Raw genomic sequence first — 15752 nt, 5'->3', positions numbered from 1 at the left:
GGAAACTTCATTGGTATGTCACAGCGCCACCTACTGCTCCATTGGAGGGCCAGCTGCAGTAACCGAATGCCCCCTGCTCTCTGAGGCCAGGACCTTATCCCCATTTTACAGATTGGCAAACAGAGCTTTTGCTCGCCACTTTCCCCCATTCGCTCAATCATGTGATAGATGCCAGGCATGATGCCAGATGCTGGGGGTTCAGAGAAGCCAGTCCTCCTCAGAGGGATTGACAGACGAGTAGAGGAAAAAACCAGTAAAGACAGAGGTGGAAAAGAGTAGAGTGGGCACACCAAAGGGAGGCCAGTTGTCGTGGGAAGGAAAGGCTTCACCGAGGAGATGCTGGTGATGGTGGGCTGAGGTTTTGAAATTCTGGAGGCGTCTGCCAGGCTGATGGGAGGGGCCACGGGGGATCATTTGATTCTCAAGTCAGGACTCTTCCCCAAGCACAGAAGGACAGGGGCCGGAAAGGACATCTTAGCGAGCAAAAGATGTGTTTGGCGGAGTGGGACTTGAGAGCAGGGTGTGAGATGGGATCAGTGGCACACGGGGGGCAAACGGGTCAGGATTCGGGCCCCAGCCTCGCACACAGTTGGCCCCAGAGCCACCTGGGGCACCTCTGCCGGTCCCACCATGGAGACCGTGCTCCGCCACGCTAAGGAGTCTGAACACGTCTCCCCAACAACGGGGAGTCCCGAGGAGCTGTTAGGTTAAGCCAGTGAGTAAAATGATCTGACGTGCTTGGGAAAGACAACCCTGCAGAGTGAGGATGGGGTGACACCAGAAGCAGGGACCATCCTTTTAGGGATGATCATCGCAGCAAGGGATGCCAACTCTCTGACCTCCAGCAGCGGGGGTGGGGAACGAGAGGCCAGGAGAGACGAGAGATCTGGGGACACAGACTCGGTTGAGCGGGTGATGAACTAGAGGTACAGAGAGAAGCCAGTGGGGTGACCAGATGACTCCCCGGTTTGGGGCTCGGCTGACGGTTCGTGGACGTGAAATAAAAGGAGACTTGGAAGACAGGATGATGAGGTTGTTCCTGACGTGTTAGCCTGGGGGATTCCCACCTGTAGCTGCTGGAACATTGCTTGGATGAGCAGAATAAAGACCAGTGACTCCAAGTTGGCAGGGAGTGGAGAATTCCTCAAGGGGATGAGGCCGTGATGGCATCATTCCTACAGGGCTACACTGTCAGAGACCCCCTACTTGAGCTGCACAAGGCGGCGTACAAACCAGCCCAAGACCTGGTGCCTTCCACCAGCATTTTGTCTCGTGCTTCTGGGCCTGCGGTGACTGCGGTTTGGCTGGGCAGCCGACTTAGGCTGCGGGTCAGTGGGCTTTGCTTCAGGGCGGGGTCCCATCTGTTTCCCGCGTCTGTCGCTCATGCCGCGTGATCCTCCGAGATACGGTGGCTACTCAGGGCACCATCTAATGATGACAGCGGCACCCAGGAGGGCTGATGACCACGCACGGTTCGCCTGAAGGCCTCGGTCGCTCCACCTGCACACGGTGGCGGTTGCCTAGCTTTTAAAGCAAGGTCTCAGCATGGCTGACGCCAACCAACATGACCGGACGAGAGCTATGCTCCAAGCCGGTCATGCGCTGCAAGCTCACGGGGCAGACGAACGAGGAACTGAAAATGTCCAGTGTACCACAGCCAGGGAGCACCTCCCTGTTACCCTGTGTGCTCTTTTCTCGCTCCCTGACCCAGCCTCAAATGGCCTCCTGGCCACCTGCCCGGTGCTATAACGCAGCACCTTTGGGTTCATTTCCAGATCTTCCCCCAAGCTGTGTGATCTTGGAAACGTCACGTTCCTTCTGAGTCTCCATCATCTGCTAAAACCTCACCTCCTGAGACTGTCATAAAGATTACATGGGATGATGTGTAAGAAACACCTTGTCCTGCTCAGGGACCAGCGAAAGTCCTCCCTAACCCCACAGATCTCTCAACAACTACCACGTGTCCTGCGGACTCTTCAACAGGTGGCATCCAGTGGTTTCGAGAAACAAGAGAAGTTGCTGGAAGTCTCTGGAGAAGTACTGATCAGATCTCCAGTCCTGTTGATTCCAATTCACGTGGAGGGGATTGCTTTAGGTGCCCCAGATGATTCTAAGGCACCCCACTGGCGTCTAGCACATGCTCAGCACTTACTTGACTAGTTCACCGGTTTCGTGGGTTAAAGACTCAGGTGTGAGTCCTCGTAACCTTCGGAAGGAGGAAGGGAGGCCCTCTGTCCCCAGGCAGGCCACCGCCGCATGGACGGTGCTGTAGTGTCTGCCCGTGTCTGCTGTCCCTGGGTGTCCAGAGTCTGTTTCACACTCTGCTAACACAGATGCAAACGGTTTTATGTACCACGTTTAGCCTTTGTGATGGCAAATACGACACACAGGCACCAGAGATGAAGAACGTTTCACAAGCAGCCACGGCCAGAGTAATGAACATGTCTGTTTATTCACTTACAAACCTAGTAGCATGAAAAGAACATCTTAATTAAAATCCGGTTTGATAGAAATACAGGGCACGATGTTACTACCGCCTTCATGGACTCAGAAATGCTGGTCGCTCTGGGTGCCTAAGATCAGCAGGGCTCCTGAGAAAGATCCCATCCCCTAAAGTGCCCCAAACGTCCTCAGGACCTCGTGCTGTCGCCACGCAGGGACAGGAAGGGGCTGAGGGAACTGCACACTTACAAAGGTAAATAAGGAGTTACGTCCCTGTACAATCATTACAATGGCACTTCCCAGATCCCAAGAGTAGACCCGAGAGTGAAGGGTGAACTGTTCTGCTAGAAACCCTTTGACTGAAACAAGCTGCAGAAAGGCGCTGGATCTGGGGACAGGAGGCTCTGGGGGGAGGATGGGAACCCATCCCCCATGGAGAATGAGTGAAGTTACTTTCTTTTTCTCTTTCCTGTCTACACCCACCATTGGGTGTAGAGACATTCTGGGGTAAGGCACGAGAACCCGGCTTGGAGAAGAGAGGTGCTCCCAGCTGCAGTTCTTGGTGTGCAAAGGATCAAAAGATCCTGGCACAGATCTTTTGAAAGAGATGCCAGAAATACCTTCCCCACCCCTTGTAATTTCTGTCCTTGAGAGACAGAAAACCTACAAGGCAGAAGGTTTGCAAAGGTGAATCCAAACATCAAGCGAATAAAGTCCTACCAGGACATGTGTAATTGGGCATGGGATGCTCTGTTCTGTGAAGTGTCTAGAGTACAGGAAACCACTGTGACCTTTCTCAGACAAGGAGTAGCCAAAAAAGATTAAAATATTCAATCCTCTTGAAGAATAGTGCAGTTGGTGGGTACGAGAGCCTACAAAGTACAAGAATCAACGTTGACAATAAAAGGAGGCTTAGGACTTTGCAGAGAAGAACAACAGTGGTGGTTGAGGGAAGCAGGGAGAAATCTGTACAGCTTGTTCAGCACTCACTGCTTGTCCACAGAATGGGATGAACACCTTAATGATCACTTTACTTCACCCACCGTTTCCTACAGACAGTGAGGTTTCTCCCAAATTCATAAGCCTGCAAATGGCATAGGTCAAGCTGCTCATCAGGAAAGCCTGTGAAGGTTTTCTCCCCAAATTGCCACGTCTGGGCATCGGGAAAAGACTTCCCCAGGAATACACCTCAGATGAGTTCGTCTATCTCCTCTTCTTTATGGGCAGTCAGGTGACACCAAGCTCTCGGCCATTAGCCAAAACATTAAAGTATTTCTCTAGCACAGAAGCCCGGAACGTCTTAAACTTTCACGTATCAGACTAGCCAGAGACGGACTTTCTGTCCTCAGGCAGCCAGAAGTCATCGGCCGTGTATCGTGTGAGTTAACTGGCGATCGCGTCTGGGGTAGAAAGTATGCAGCTTGGGGGCTGGCGTGGTGCCACAGGGGTGCCACGGAGCTTTCTTGCCACTCGCGAATGGAAGAAGCCCTCTCTTTCTTGTGCACTGCGGAATCCCATCGCCCAGCACGGTGCCTGGCCAAAAGAGGCCATAAGGAAACAAGATGGGCTTGTGTGGCGAGGGGGCCCTGAATTCAACGAACGGGAAACGGGAGTGTGGCGCAAACTGCAGGGGCCGCTGTACCCTCCGAACGCTCTCCATTCAAAGAGCTAGTGACTGGACGACGCGCCAAGCAGGGCTGCACGTGCTGGGAACGCAGCCGTGCCTAAGACCGAGGTTCTGTCGAGAGAGGGCAGGGCTTGCAACTGGCGGGAAAGGCAGCCCACCAACACAGACCGTACAGGGGGACGAGTTCCACAAGGGAAAGAAAACAGGGCCACTGACAGTAAGGGAGGGCGGGGCGGGGGCCTTCTCAGAAGATGGACTGAATGAGTCCATTTCCTCGGCGCAGACAAGGCAGGAAGGTGCAGAGTGACGACCGGCCCAGAGCTCAGGGCCTCTAAATCCCGCCTCCCAGGTCGGGCCAGGCCGGCGGGGCGGATTTCAGTCGCGCTCCGCTACAGCCTCGCCCAGGAGGAGCCGAGCGCCTGCGGGTCCAAGACGCCCTTTGGCGCCCTGGACCAGAGTGGCTTTGAGCCGCGACCCACCCGGGGACGGAAGTGGGAACGCGCCTGGAGGGCAGAGCGAAGCCCCGCGCTCCCCACAGCACGGCAGGGCGAGCGGCCCACCGCGGACGTCCCGGCTCCACCTGCAGAGGTCAACCGGGTCGGCGGCCCGAGCTCCGAGACCGCCCCGGACCACCGCAGCTGCCGCCCAGAGGCCCGGGGCGGGGCCTGGCGAGACCCAAACAAGCCCCACGTGGCAGGGGCGGGGCCGCCGCGGGGCCGTCACGGCGCGCGCGTGCGCCGGAGCGATCTCGCGCCGGCGTACCCTTGTGGGGGCCGTAAAGCGCGGAAGGTCGCGGTCGCCGGCTTTCCCCGGAACTTTTTGCTCCCTCCGCCCCGCCCCTTTCCCTGCCCCGTTCCCCGCGTTCTGGCGCCGGGACCCCCCGCAACTGTTGTGGCTGCTGCCCCGCTGCCGCCCGGGTGCTGCTGACCGCGGAGCCCGCGGGGGCCCGTGAGGTAAGGAAGACAGGGGCGGGGCCGCTCTGGCCTCCCCTCCGCGCGCGTCTCCGCGTCCCCCTTTCCGCTCTGGTCTCCCTCGGGGGTGGTCCCGTCCGCCCCTCGTTTCGCGTCGCTTGCGCCGAGTCGTCTGGGGACTGCGGCGGCCCGGGCCGAGAAGGGTCCGCCTCATCTCTCTCAGCCTGTCCGCGGCTGCGCTCCGTCCGGCCGAGGTGGTCCGGGCCTCGGACACCCGTGCCCGGCTGGCTCGGGGCCTGCGCACCGGCTCCTCAGGGGGCGTCCGCCGGCTCAGCCCGACGTCCAGAGCGGCCGGGGTGACCTCGCTTCGGGCTCCCGGCCTCGGGCAAGCCCCTAGCGCGCATGAGGCCGGTCTCGCCCGGTCTCGCCCGGTCTTCCTCCACTGCGGGTGCAGTTGCTTTCCCGCCTGGAGACGTGCGGTCCGCCTGTGCTTCCCTCACTTGTAAGACTGCTGCAGAGTGCGGCGGCCGAGTTACCGGGAAGAATGTAGGCCCAGGGCAGTGAGCCGACTTCGTGATGTGCGACCACTCGGGACCGATGTGAAGGACACTGAGATTAGATTCGGGCATCTTCAAGTGCATTTTGCCGGTGTGTGTAAGCCTGACGTGCGGGGCCGCGGAGGGAAGGAGGAGGGGAGCCGGGCCACGGGGCACACTTGGCCAGCGCTGGCGATTTGTCTTAATTTCTTCAACTTGTCTGATCACCTGGTGGCACTTGTTGAGAATTACACACCCAGGACCAGCAGGATCCACTCTCCAGAGAGGGAGCCTGGGCTAGAAATGTGCTGGCTGGCTCTTGTGCTGAGGCAGGTGTGGGAGATGTTGTTAATCGCCCTCCACTCACCTGGCTTCCTAGTCCCCAGCGGCCCATTTGTACACACGCTGTGACCATACAGAGGAACAACTCAGAGGGACTTGGAGCTGCCCTCTTGTTCTTCTTGGTGTAAGCAGGTGTGAGCATACCTAGTGCCGATATCGCGGTTGCTTGGCAGATATTTTTCTTCTTAGCAGAAAATATTGTAGGGTCATCTTAGTTTTTAAAACATGTAATTTATTTTTGGGGCCCCTGGCTTGTTTAGTTGGAAGAGCATGTGACTCTTGATCATGAGTTCCAGCCCCAGTGGGGTGTGGAGATTACTTAAATAAAACTTAACATATATATTTATGTGTGTGTTTATTTTAAATCTGGTTACGACTTTTATTTCTTTGTTTTTGACATCTTCAGTTTCTTGTCTACCGACTTTCCCTTCTCTGCCATCAAACTTTGCCTTGGTTTTGCTGCCAAACCTACTTGGGTACTCTGGTGCCTTCCTTCCTTTGTTTGCATTCACTTTAAATCCTTTTTTGTTCTTGTTTGCCCTCACCACTTCAGTGACTCTTTGAAGGTCATGCACACAGGGTCACAAATCCTTTTCTTGGTTCTTATCACCCTAGGCTTTTTTTTTTTTTTTTAATCACCCTAAGTTTTTAACCTTGTTTATTCCATCTTGAACCTCAATTGTTGTTATGTGTCTTCTGTTACATTTGCAGTTCCTTTTATCCTGCCAGGGGATGTGCCTTGTGGTTCTGTCCTCACAGCTACCCTTTCTTTACTCATCTGATGTTGTTTGAAAGGTAGCAGGGAGGAAAGATTCCAGGGCAGACTCCGGTGCCAGCCCGGCAGGGTTTGACTCCTGGCTCTGCCCCTCACCGGCATTAGAGAAGCTCGGATGAGTGACTTCTCCGTGCCTCCGCTTCTTCAAGCGTAGAAAAGAAACGTTAGTATCTACCTGGTAGGGTTGTGAGGCTTAAGTCCGTTGTACACGCCTGAAGCAGCATCTGGCCGACTGTAACTGCCTATGAAGATATTACCATTTTCTGTTTTTAAAATTCTGTCACGTGATTTAGATATCCCCTCCAATCTGCGGGCCTAGCCTTGAGATCCCAGAGTCCTCATTGAACTTTCCCCCCTCTCGTGTGTTCTTTCCTCTCAGCCATTCGGCAGTGTGTATTTCCTGGGTGCCTCCCCTGAATGCTGGGAAAACCATGATCAAGTTATATAATTGGTCTCAGCTCCCAGAGAGCTCCATCGTAATAGGAGACTGAAAAGGACCACTTACTGAGTGCTGCGTAGGTGCTCGTTGCCATGTTTTTCCTTCCTGTCTGATTGAGTGTTTGTAGCAACCGTGTGAGGTGGGTAGTCCTAGCTCACCTTATGGACGAGGAGCCCAGGGCACAGAGATGTGGCATAACTTGCCGAAAGTCAGAGCTAATGAGAGGTGGGGGGAGGTTTTCCAACCCACAGCTGTCTGCCTCTCTCTCAAGCCTACATTCTCAGCTGGGTGGTTGTGCTGTTTCCCTGATGGGCGAACAGACCGTGACACAGTCCGGGAGGCTCTGTGCTGGGAGAAGTGCAGGGTGTGATGGGAGAACATAGAAGAGTCACCCGACCCAGTGTTGGGGGAGAGGAGGTCTGGTAAGATGTCGGATAGGCTGAGAGCTGAGGCAGTTCCCTTTGTCTGCGGGGGGAGAGTGGCAGGAACTATACTATTTGGTTTAGAGGAACAGCGTGCCCAGATCCCGGAGGTTTCAGAATCCTGTCCTGTTTGAGGAGTTAATTACAGGTGGTTGCGTGTGGCTCCAGAGAAAGAGAGCAGAGATAAGAAATGAGCCAGAGAGTGAAGGATCTTGCCCTTCCTGGGAAGGACATTGCCTTTTCCTGAGGACATCAGAAAGTCATTGAAGGGTTTTAAGCAGGGGCGTGAAACAAGATTTGCATTTGAGAAGACTGGCTCCGAGTCCTGCGTAAGGACTGTGGGGTGTTGGGGAGAACGGTGTACAGAAGCCCCGTCAGGAAACTTCTGCAGTAATCTGAGCAAGGGTGGCGGCCTGTACTCAGGTAGCTGCAGTGGGAATGGGGAGAAGTGGGAATGAGGGAAACGTGGCTGTGGAATCGTTAGTCCATGCTGGTTGGCTGCATAGAGGAGAGGAGAAAGGAGGAGCCCAGGGTAACACCCAGGGTTCTCGAATATGGGGTCACTGGGGGACACAGAAGTGGAGCAGATTTGGAGATTGAGGAGGATGGGTTTCCCTGTTGGAGGTGCCCGGTTTGACCTACGGGAGCCCAAGTGGACATGCCATTGTTCCGCTTAGAGGTACAGGCACAAAGGTCGGGGCTGCTGTGGGTTGGGCTCTCGGTCACGGTAGGCAGTGAAATCCCCCTGGAGAGTAGTGGCCCGAGGGGAGAAGCTGGTCCCAGAGCACCGTGAGGGACGTGGACTCGGAAGGACGGGCCGGGGAGAGAAGCCAGCGAAGACGTGACCAGGGTAGTGGGAGTCAGGATAAAAACCGGGAAAGGGGGTGTGAGTAGCGGGAGCGATGGGCGATATGCGGTGCTGTGGAGAGGATGTGAGGTGGGGCCGGTGTCCCCGGAAGTTGGCGACGTGAGCCTTCTTGGTGAGAGCAGCGTTCCTGGCTTGGCGGGCAGAAGCCCAACCGCTTTGGGTTCAGGACAGACTGGAAACGGGGAAAAGGGGACAGATCATATAGGAAGCCCTTTCCTGAAAGTATTTGTCAAGTGAAAAGACAGGCTGTGAGATCACATTAAGAGTCCGTTCTGGGGGCGCCTGGGTGGCTCAGTTGGTTAAGAGACTGCCTTTGGCTCTGGTCATGATCCCGGAGTCCTGGGATCGAGTCCCACATCGGGCTCCCGGCTCAGCAGGGAGCCTGCTTCTCCCTCTCACCCTCTCCCCTTCTCGTGCTGTTTCTCTCTCTCTCTCTCTCTGTCTCTCTCTCTCAGATAAATGAATAAATAAACAAAATCTTTAAAAAAAAAAAAAAAGAGTCTGTTCTGGCTTGACAGCCGGCAGACTCTGCAGTCACTAAGGAGTAAGGAAAGAAGGACACGGGACAGGCGGCAGCACTCAGGTGGGCAGCAGGGCAGCACACTGGGACTGCTAATTTTGTATGATGGGAAATCATGGTTTTAAATTTTATTTATTTATTTGAGAGAGAGAAAGAGCACAGGTATGTGCGTGCGTGCCTGTGAGTGGGGGAAGGGGCAGAGGGAGAGAGAATCCCGACGTGGGGCTCGATCCCCCGACACCGAGACCACAGACCTGCGCCAAAGCCAGGAGTCGGATACTCAGGCGCCCTGATGGGAAGTCCTAACTGCCTCCTACGTTTGTGCTTTTTGCCAAGACCATATTTTTTACCATTTAGAATTTTTAAAATGACGCTACTCGAAGACAGTTACAGAGCTTTTGTTCCATTTCTTTGGTGGGTTGGGAGGACTTGAGCATATGAAAACGCTGAGGGTCAGAGCGGAGCACCGAAGGTACGTGGAAGAGGAGCTGGGTTCATGGAGCTGAGTCCCAGGGAAGGAGGGAGAGGGATCCGGGGCTCTTGTGGGGCGACGAACTTTTGACCCTCTGAGGGAAGGAGAGAGGGTTGTAGATGCAAGTGGGATGATTGGTGGAGTTTCAGGGGATGCGATGAGACAGGTTATCTGCTTTGAAGGGAGGAAGAGAGGAGGTGGGGTCCGAGGTTGGGAGAGGAGTGTCGTGGGTTCAGAACCCGAATGTAGACAGACATCTGCCTGTGGCTGAACCCGCGGTGGCCCCGGGGCTAGGCAGGGGGTGTCTGCTAGCCTGAGCCTCAGAGGAACTGGGCCTTTTCGAGTGTGACCAAGCAGTAATAGTTCTGAAGGGAGGAGGAGGCAGATACTCACCCCCCAGCCCCCCGCGTGGCGAGCTCAGTAGAGTGGGGCTGGCCGTGCGGCGGTGGCCGCTCCCTCAGAAGAGCTGCGTCCCCGTGGAGACAGGCGAGACAGTACTGGCGAAGGGCCGGGTGCTTAACTCCGGAAAGGATGTTCTGGAGGGCGCGGTGGAGAGGTCTGGAGGGGAGGACAGCAGAGAGAGAGACACGGAGGGAGGGACAGAAATTGGTCACGTGGAGACGAGGTTGCAGGAAGAAGCTTCTGTCTTGAGACCCTTGGACAGGGACCGAGGGTGTGAGGCCTGGTGACTACCGCCAGGTGGCCGAGTCCTCAGCCCTGGTTGGATGGGATTTATCCTGGGACGCGGTAGAGGCCTTGCTCGGTCTCCGTCCTGAGATGCTGTGTGGTGATGGACGGGCACCCACACCTGGGCCTTGGACGAGTTGGGCTGTTTGGGGCCCGCCGTGGGTAGTGGCATGCTGCTGGGCGCACTGTCTGCCGGGGCTGTCCTCTGAAGTCCCCCCTCTCCCCACGCTCGGTGACCCTGCCGTCTCCCGGCAGGTCTGTCTGCAGTTTCCTGAACAGGCCTCTGCTTTGCCGGCAGAGTAATTCTCTCTGGTGGCCCGATCCCGTACCCTTTCCCTTCTCTGCCTTATGATGCTAGTTGTCTCGTAGACACGTGTGCTTGGTCACAGCGCGTGACACCCGAGTTGGCGGGATAAGCCCACCCGGACTAACCTTCCCCTGCTTCCGGGAAGAGGCCTGCTGGTCCTTGAGTCTCCCTCCAGCCCGTGGCCTGGGCAGACCCGGGGCACGCCGTCCCTCGCTGCGGCTTTGGGTCCTCTCTCTCTCTCTCTCCCCTCTTCCAGGACCTCGTTCTTTGTCACCACCTCTCCTTCCGGACCCACCTCTTTCCCCTTTACTGGCCCTTCCTGCCAGCAGTGAAACAGTCTCCACGGCCCACGACTTGATAGACCAAGAACCCTGCTCTGCTCCCATTCTTTTCTTGCTGCTGGCTGGTTTTTCTGCTCTCTTTGGAGCAGAAAGTCAAGGAGTGGTCTGCACTCCCTCATCTCCTCGCTCTGGAGCTTGCTCTGGTCCGGATTTCATCCCGAGCACTCTCCTGGGAATGTTCTTTCTGGGGACACCAAGGACCTCTGTTGTCAAGTCCCAGCGGACGGACCCTTGGCCGTCCTGCTGCACCCCCGGGCACCCTCCGTAGCGAACCGCTTCTTAAAACCCTTTCCTCTCTCTCGGCTTCTGTGACACCGCAGCCCAGTTCTCTTTTCTGCCTCGCCGAGGCTCCTTCTCGGTCTGTTGCACCACTTCTGTTTGTCCGGATGCTCTGTGCGTCTGCCCAGCGCTCTGTCCTCTGTCCGGTACTTTCTTTCTCTTCCCAAGCTGTACCTGCTGGGGAGCCTCAGGGTTCTTCTTGTTCCTCAGCATGCCGGGTCTCGGATACCCCACGTGTTCCCCTGGCTGCCGGCCTGGATGTCCAGCTGCTGCCTGACCTTTTCCCGTGCGTGCCCGCCCGGCGTCTTGCACTTGACCCCTCAGAGGGGAACGTTGGCTTGTCTGCGCACCCGCGCCTGCACCCTTTCGCAGCCTCCCTCTCGCTCCCTCTCCTTCCCCGTCTCCCTCCCCATCCCTAGCCCTTCATACTGTAGTAAGTGGCACCAGTTGCTTAACCCAGAAACTCTGCCATCATCCTTATTTCTCCCCCTGCCCCATTTTAACATCCCGTTTGTTGGTAAGTCAGGGCCGTCATTTCACCTCCAGAACAATCCAACCGTGGCTTTGACTCCCCTGCCACCGTCCGGGTCTCAGCCCCCAGGCCCTCCCTCTAGGACTACCGCAGCAGCTGCCCGGCCCTGCCTTTCCTCTCGTTCTCCAGCCCACTTCCCGCCGCCGTGGAGCCTGACTGATCTTGGAAAAGCATATCTGATCGTTTCATTCCCTGCTTTAGTATTTTCCTTTGCGCCCGGAGCAGAATCCCAGCTCGTCACGATGGCATCCCAAGCGCTGTGTGTCCTTGCTTCCTGCCTCCCTCTCCAGCCTTGTCTTGGGTCCTCTCCGCCTCGCTCCTCGTGCTCTGGGCACACTGGCCTCCCTTCTGTGCTCGGACTCCGCAGGGTCGGCCTCCCCTCAGGGCCTTTGCACGTGCCTGCGCCTCTGTCCGGAAGACGCATCCAGCTGATTCCCGGTCACCATCAGGTCTCTCCTCCGACGTCCCCTTCTTCCCGACCGTCCTAGTTTACATATGCCTTCGGGCGTTGCAGCACACCGGCCTTGTTCCTTGTTTTATGTGTGTCTGGGCCGCCCCTGCCACAGGCACCCTCACACACACTCACACACCCACTCACTCTCTGTGTCTCTAATGAAAGGTGCATAAAGGCAAGACCCTCCTCCTTGTTGTCCCCTGCTGTCTCTGCAGCTGGCAGAGCGTCTGGAACTGCGCAGGGCCTCAGACATTGGCCGAGGGCATGATTAGCGTTCTTTGGCGCCTCCTCTCCCTTTCTCAGTAATCCTGTGCCCTGAGTACAGTACGTGGAATGAAATCTGGTTGCTTTCTCCGTCTAGTGTGCATGTCGGGGGTCTCTGCCGTAGCCAAGTGAGAGCACCACGCCGAGCTGCTGGCAGACGTGATGTTTTACCGGCTGCTGTCGGTGGTCCGAAGACAAAGGACCGGCCGAGGATGGCAGAACTGGTCGTCGGGGAGGAGCGGCGCGTCGGCTGCCGAGGCGCATTCTGTCGCCCTGCCTGCCCAGGCGCAGGTGGTCATCTGTGGTGGTGGGATCATGGGCACATCCGTGGCCTATCACCTCTCCAAGATGGGGTGGAAGGATATTGTCCTTCTGGAGCAGGGCAGGTAAGGACCAGACTGCGTGGGTCCCCTCAGCCCCTCCCCTCCCGGTAATGTTGTCCCGCCAGTAGCTAAGCTGACTGGCGCTAAGTCGCAGGACAAGAACCACAGGCAGGCAACATCCCCTGGACGCGGTTTTGCGATGCAAACCGCCCGTGTTTTCCGGCTTGGACAGAGGTGGCCGATTCCAGCACACCCAGGTCTCTAGAGAGGGTGCGTTTCATTTCAGGGTCACGGCACACCTCGCCGTCTTGTCCTCTCCGTTGTAGTCACACAGCGACATCAACCCCGTGGCTCAGGAGCTTCCTCTGTGAGCCGAGATGAAACTGGCTACCTCCTGCCTGATCTCTGTTCCTTTTCCCCGTGGAACTCACTCACTCGAGAGCAGTGGTAGATTTACAGAACAGACGTGAAGGTAGTGCAGCAGTCCGTATGCCGGGGTCCCGTGCACACCTCGGAGGAACACCTTAGGGTGGGATCACCGTGAAATGCAGTGAATCCGTGTGGATACCTTAGTAGTAACTGAAGTTCATGCTCTGTTCAAGTTGTGTCACTTTTCCCCTAATGTCCCTTTTCTGTTCTATTGCCTACCAGAAATTGGATGACCTTTAACACGTCCTTTGTATTTATTTCTGAATAGGCAATACATGTACACGAGTCAGATTGAAAATTGTAAAAGAGTGTACAGGGAAAATTCTGCCTCCCACCCCTGACTTCTAGCTGGAAGGTTCCCTCGCTGGAGGCAAGTTAAGTTCCTTGTGTATCGTTGCAGATACTCCCCGAGTCATTATATGAGCAAATCTGTATCGGTCAGTTTGTATATGTGTACCCGGGTATTCGTTTATTATTTTTTTCTCTTTTTTATACAAGTTAGTAGCGAACCTTAAACAGTGTCCCTCCCCTTGCTTTTCTCATTAGGGTTGTTCCGTATTGTTGCATAAAAGCTTTCTCTCGTTCCTTTCTTTATGGCCGTGTAGAGTATCCCATCGTAGAGGGGTCCTCCAGCCTGTTCAGTCCCGCTCATGTCGGTGGATACGTAGGTTGCTTCCATCTTTCGATATGACACACGATGCCATAGTGAGGATCTTTGAACTAGTTGCATTCACAGCTGTGGGAGTGTACCTGATAGCATTTTGGATGCATCCTGCAGGCTGGCTGCCGGCTCTACGAGGTTCTGTGCTGGTATCCTGAGCACCGCCAGGCACTTGACCATCGAGCAGAAGATGGCAGACTATTCCAACAAACTCTACCACCAGTTAGAGCAAGAGACGGGGATCCAGACAGGTAAGCAGGTAATCCGCCATTTACTGGTCCGCCTGTGCCCCAGACTCTGGTGCTCCGTGCCGTGTGTGGCCCGACGCCGCGTCAGCCTGCCGACCTGGTGGTCAGGGCTTGAGTCTTAGTCCGGGCTCTGCCAGTCGCCAGGGTCTTTCCTGGGGCACGTCTGTTGGCGTGCTGGGCTGTCTCCAGTTTCCCTACCCGCCGAGGGGATTCCGTCCTTGTCCCAGATCCTTTCCAGAGCCTATCATTCTCAGGATAGGAAAGGCTTCCCGGGCCATTTCCTATTATTTCACTCACTGAAGTCTAGCAAGTGGCCACGCTTGGCTCCTGGACGAAGAAGCCAAGGACATACTTCCGTTTCGGTGCTTGATGGTGAAATCGTGGTCTGACCCGCTGCATTTCACCAGTTGCTCCGAAGCCCTCTTCTGACTGAAAAGCTTAAACGGAGGTTACCCGTTATGCGTGTCAGCAAGGGAAAAGAACCCAGGGAATCGTGAGCTAAGTACGACCGGAGCAAGTAGAAGGGGAAGGCTGAGCCATGGGAGGGTCCCGCACGATCACAAGTTAGAAGCGTGTCTGTCAGCGTGCCGTCAGGTGATGCATCGGCCAGGAGCCCAGGGGCGAGCCTCGCGTCGTGGCTGATGAAACCGTTTGGTGGCCACGGGAAATGTCCCGGGGGAGGAGCGGGGCCTAGTGATGAAATTCAGGACGCCCCCGTCCGTCAGGGTTGCTCTTTTGAAGACCCGCATAATTCAGATCACAGGTAATTCCAGGCTAATCCTGACAAGGATGGTAGCCTGATCTGTTCGCCCGCTGAGGCGGCCCTGCCGGGGGTCACAGCGTAAACACAGTGGATGGTCGCCTTTGCTGGCCGGCTCAGACCTCGTGTGACCCGTGACACGGTTCTCGTTGGGAAGGTGAGATTTGAAGTATTGGAAATTTTGATGACAGGCTGAGGTTTTATAGCATTTCCCCTTCATAGGATTCCTGCTCTGGCAAAGTGTCCTTGTGTCTAAGTCCTCGATTAAGACTGAACGTCTGGGAACTGGGATTGGGTAGCTGTGTTCGTGGAGAGAGGAGATGCCAGGAGAGGAGCTAGAGGAGGGGAAGGAAGGGGCTGTAGCCCTCGAGCACATAAGCAGGGCTCCCAGGCTGGCCCTGCCCCGGCTCGGTGCCGAGAGCGGGCGCCTCACTTGCCTCGCCCTGGTCCCCGCCCAGCAGATGAGCCTGACTCCCCCACGGTCACCTCTCACTTGGCCAGGCTTTCTTTGGAGAGGCGAGGACTCTGAGTGAAGATAGTAGAAGGTGTTCCTGCTGCCTCACCACCTCTGGCTTTTGTCAGGGAGGATGCCTGCTACGTGCAGGACAGGCGGGAGCGAGTCCCTTTTGGTTGGATTTAATTTGGTGGCCACGGGTACTTGAATCGGGTGGTAAGCAGAGTTTGAGTCAGAAGAGGGCCCACCTAAGGGGCCCCGAGCTGGAACTACTGGCTTCCCTGCGGTCGGTCCCCTGGTTCGGTCCCTAGTGCTTTGCCGAGCCCTGCATTGCTTACCTGCTTGGATGCTAGAGGAACCCGAGTCGTAGGCCTCTTTTCTGTAAGCTAAGTTTGTCTCACTTGAGTTCTGGGTCACCATCTGGAACCCCTTTTTGGGCCTGGTATCTCCTTGATGCTTGCAGGGCAGCGAGGAAGTCAGGCAAGGGAGAGTCCGGGGATCACCCTCAGTCTGTCACCCCCATTGCAGTTCAGCCGTGGTGCAGTGAAAAGGGGATGTGGGGTCCCCCGATGGAGGATTCTGTTATCCGGCAGGACGCGCAGGGGCCGGTCAGTGGACTGCTTTTGAGACTTAAAGACACGTGACATATGCACAACTTG

The 15752-nt window shown here is 56.1% G+C and overlaps 1 protein-coding gene across 2 annotated transcripts; it reads left to right on the top strand.

Moving 5' to 3' along the window:
• The first annotated feature begins 4834 nt into the window (after window positions 1-4834).
• On the top strand, window positions 4835-15752 carry LOC145715888 (pyruvate dehydrogenase phosphatase regulatory subunit, mitochondrial-like). 2 transcript variants are annotated; one of them, XM_081806348.1, is made up of 4 exons: window positions 4835-5022; window positions 12316-12604; window positions 13749-13882; window positions 15687-15752. In XM_081806348.1, the coding sequence occupies exons 2-4, from the start codon at window positions 12381-12383 to the stop codon at window positions 15725-15727; spliced, it is 399 nt and encodes a 132-aa protein (XP_081662474.1). In that variant the 5' UTR covers window positions 4835-5022; window positions 12316-12380; the 3' UTR covers window positions 15728-15752. The 2 variants fall into 2 exon arrangements, with proteins under 2 accessions (XP_081662474.1, XP_081662475.1); XM_081806349.1 differs by lacking the exon at window positions 4835-5022 and adding an exon at window positions 5157-5628.

Source organism: Leptonychotes weddellii, chromosome 16 (assembly GCF_054177405.1).
Source record: "Leptonychotes weddellii isolate Sample4059 chromosome 16, ASM5417740v2, whole genome shotgun sequence".
NCBI lineage: Eukaryota > Metazoa > Chordata > Mammalia > Carnivora > Phocidae > Leptonychotes > Leptonychotes weddellii.
Note: the sequence above shows the minus strand (reverse complement) of the source record. Positions and strands in the feature narration are given on the sequence as shown.

Bases quoted from the DNA above. Each gene is read 5' to 3' on its own strand.
- LOC145715888 (XM_081806348.1), top strand. From the start codon at position 12,381: ATGTTTTACCGGCTGCTGTCGGTGGTCCGAAGACAAAGGACCGGCCGA. The intron at 12,605-13,748 runs GTAAGGACCAGA...TGCATCCTGCAG, and splicing joins GTCCTTCTGGAGCAGGGCAG to GCTGGCTGCCGGCTCTACGA. The intron at 13,883-15,686 runs GTAAGCAGGTAA...GTTATCCGGCAG, and splicing joins AGAGACGGGGATCCAGACAG to GACGCGCAGGGGCCGGTCAG.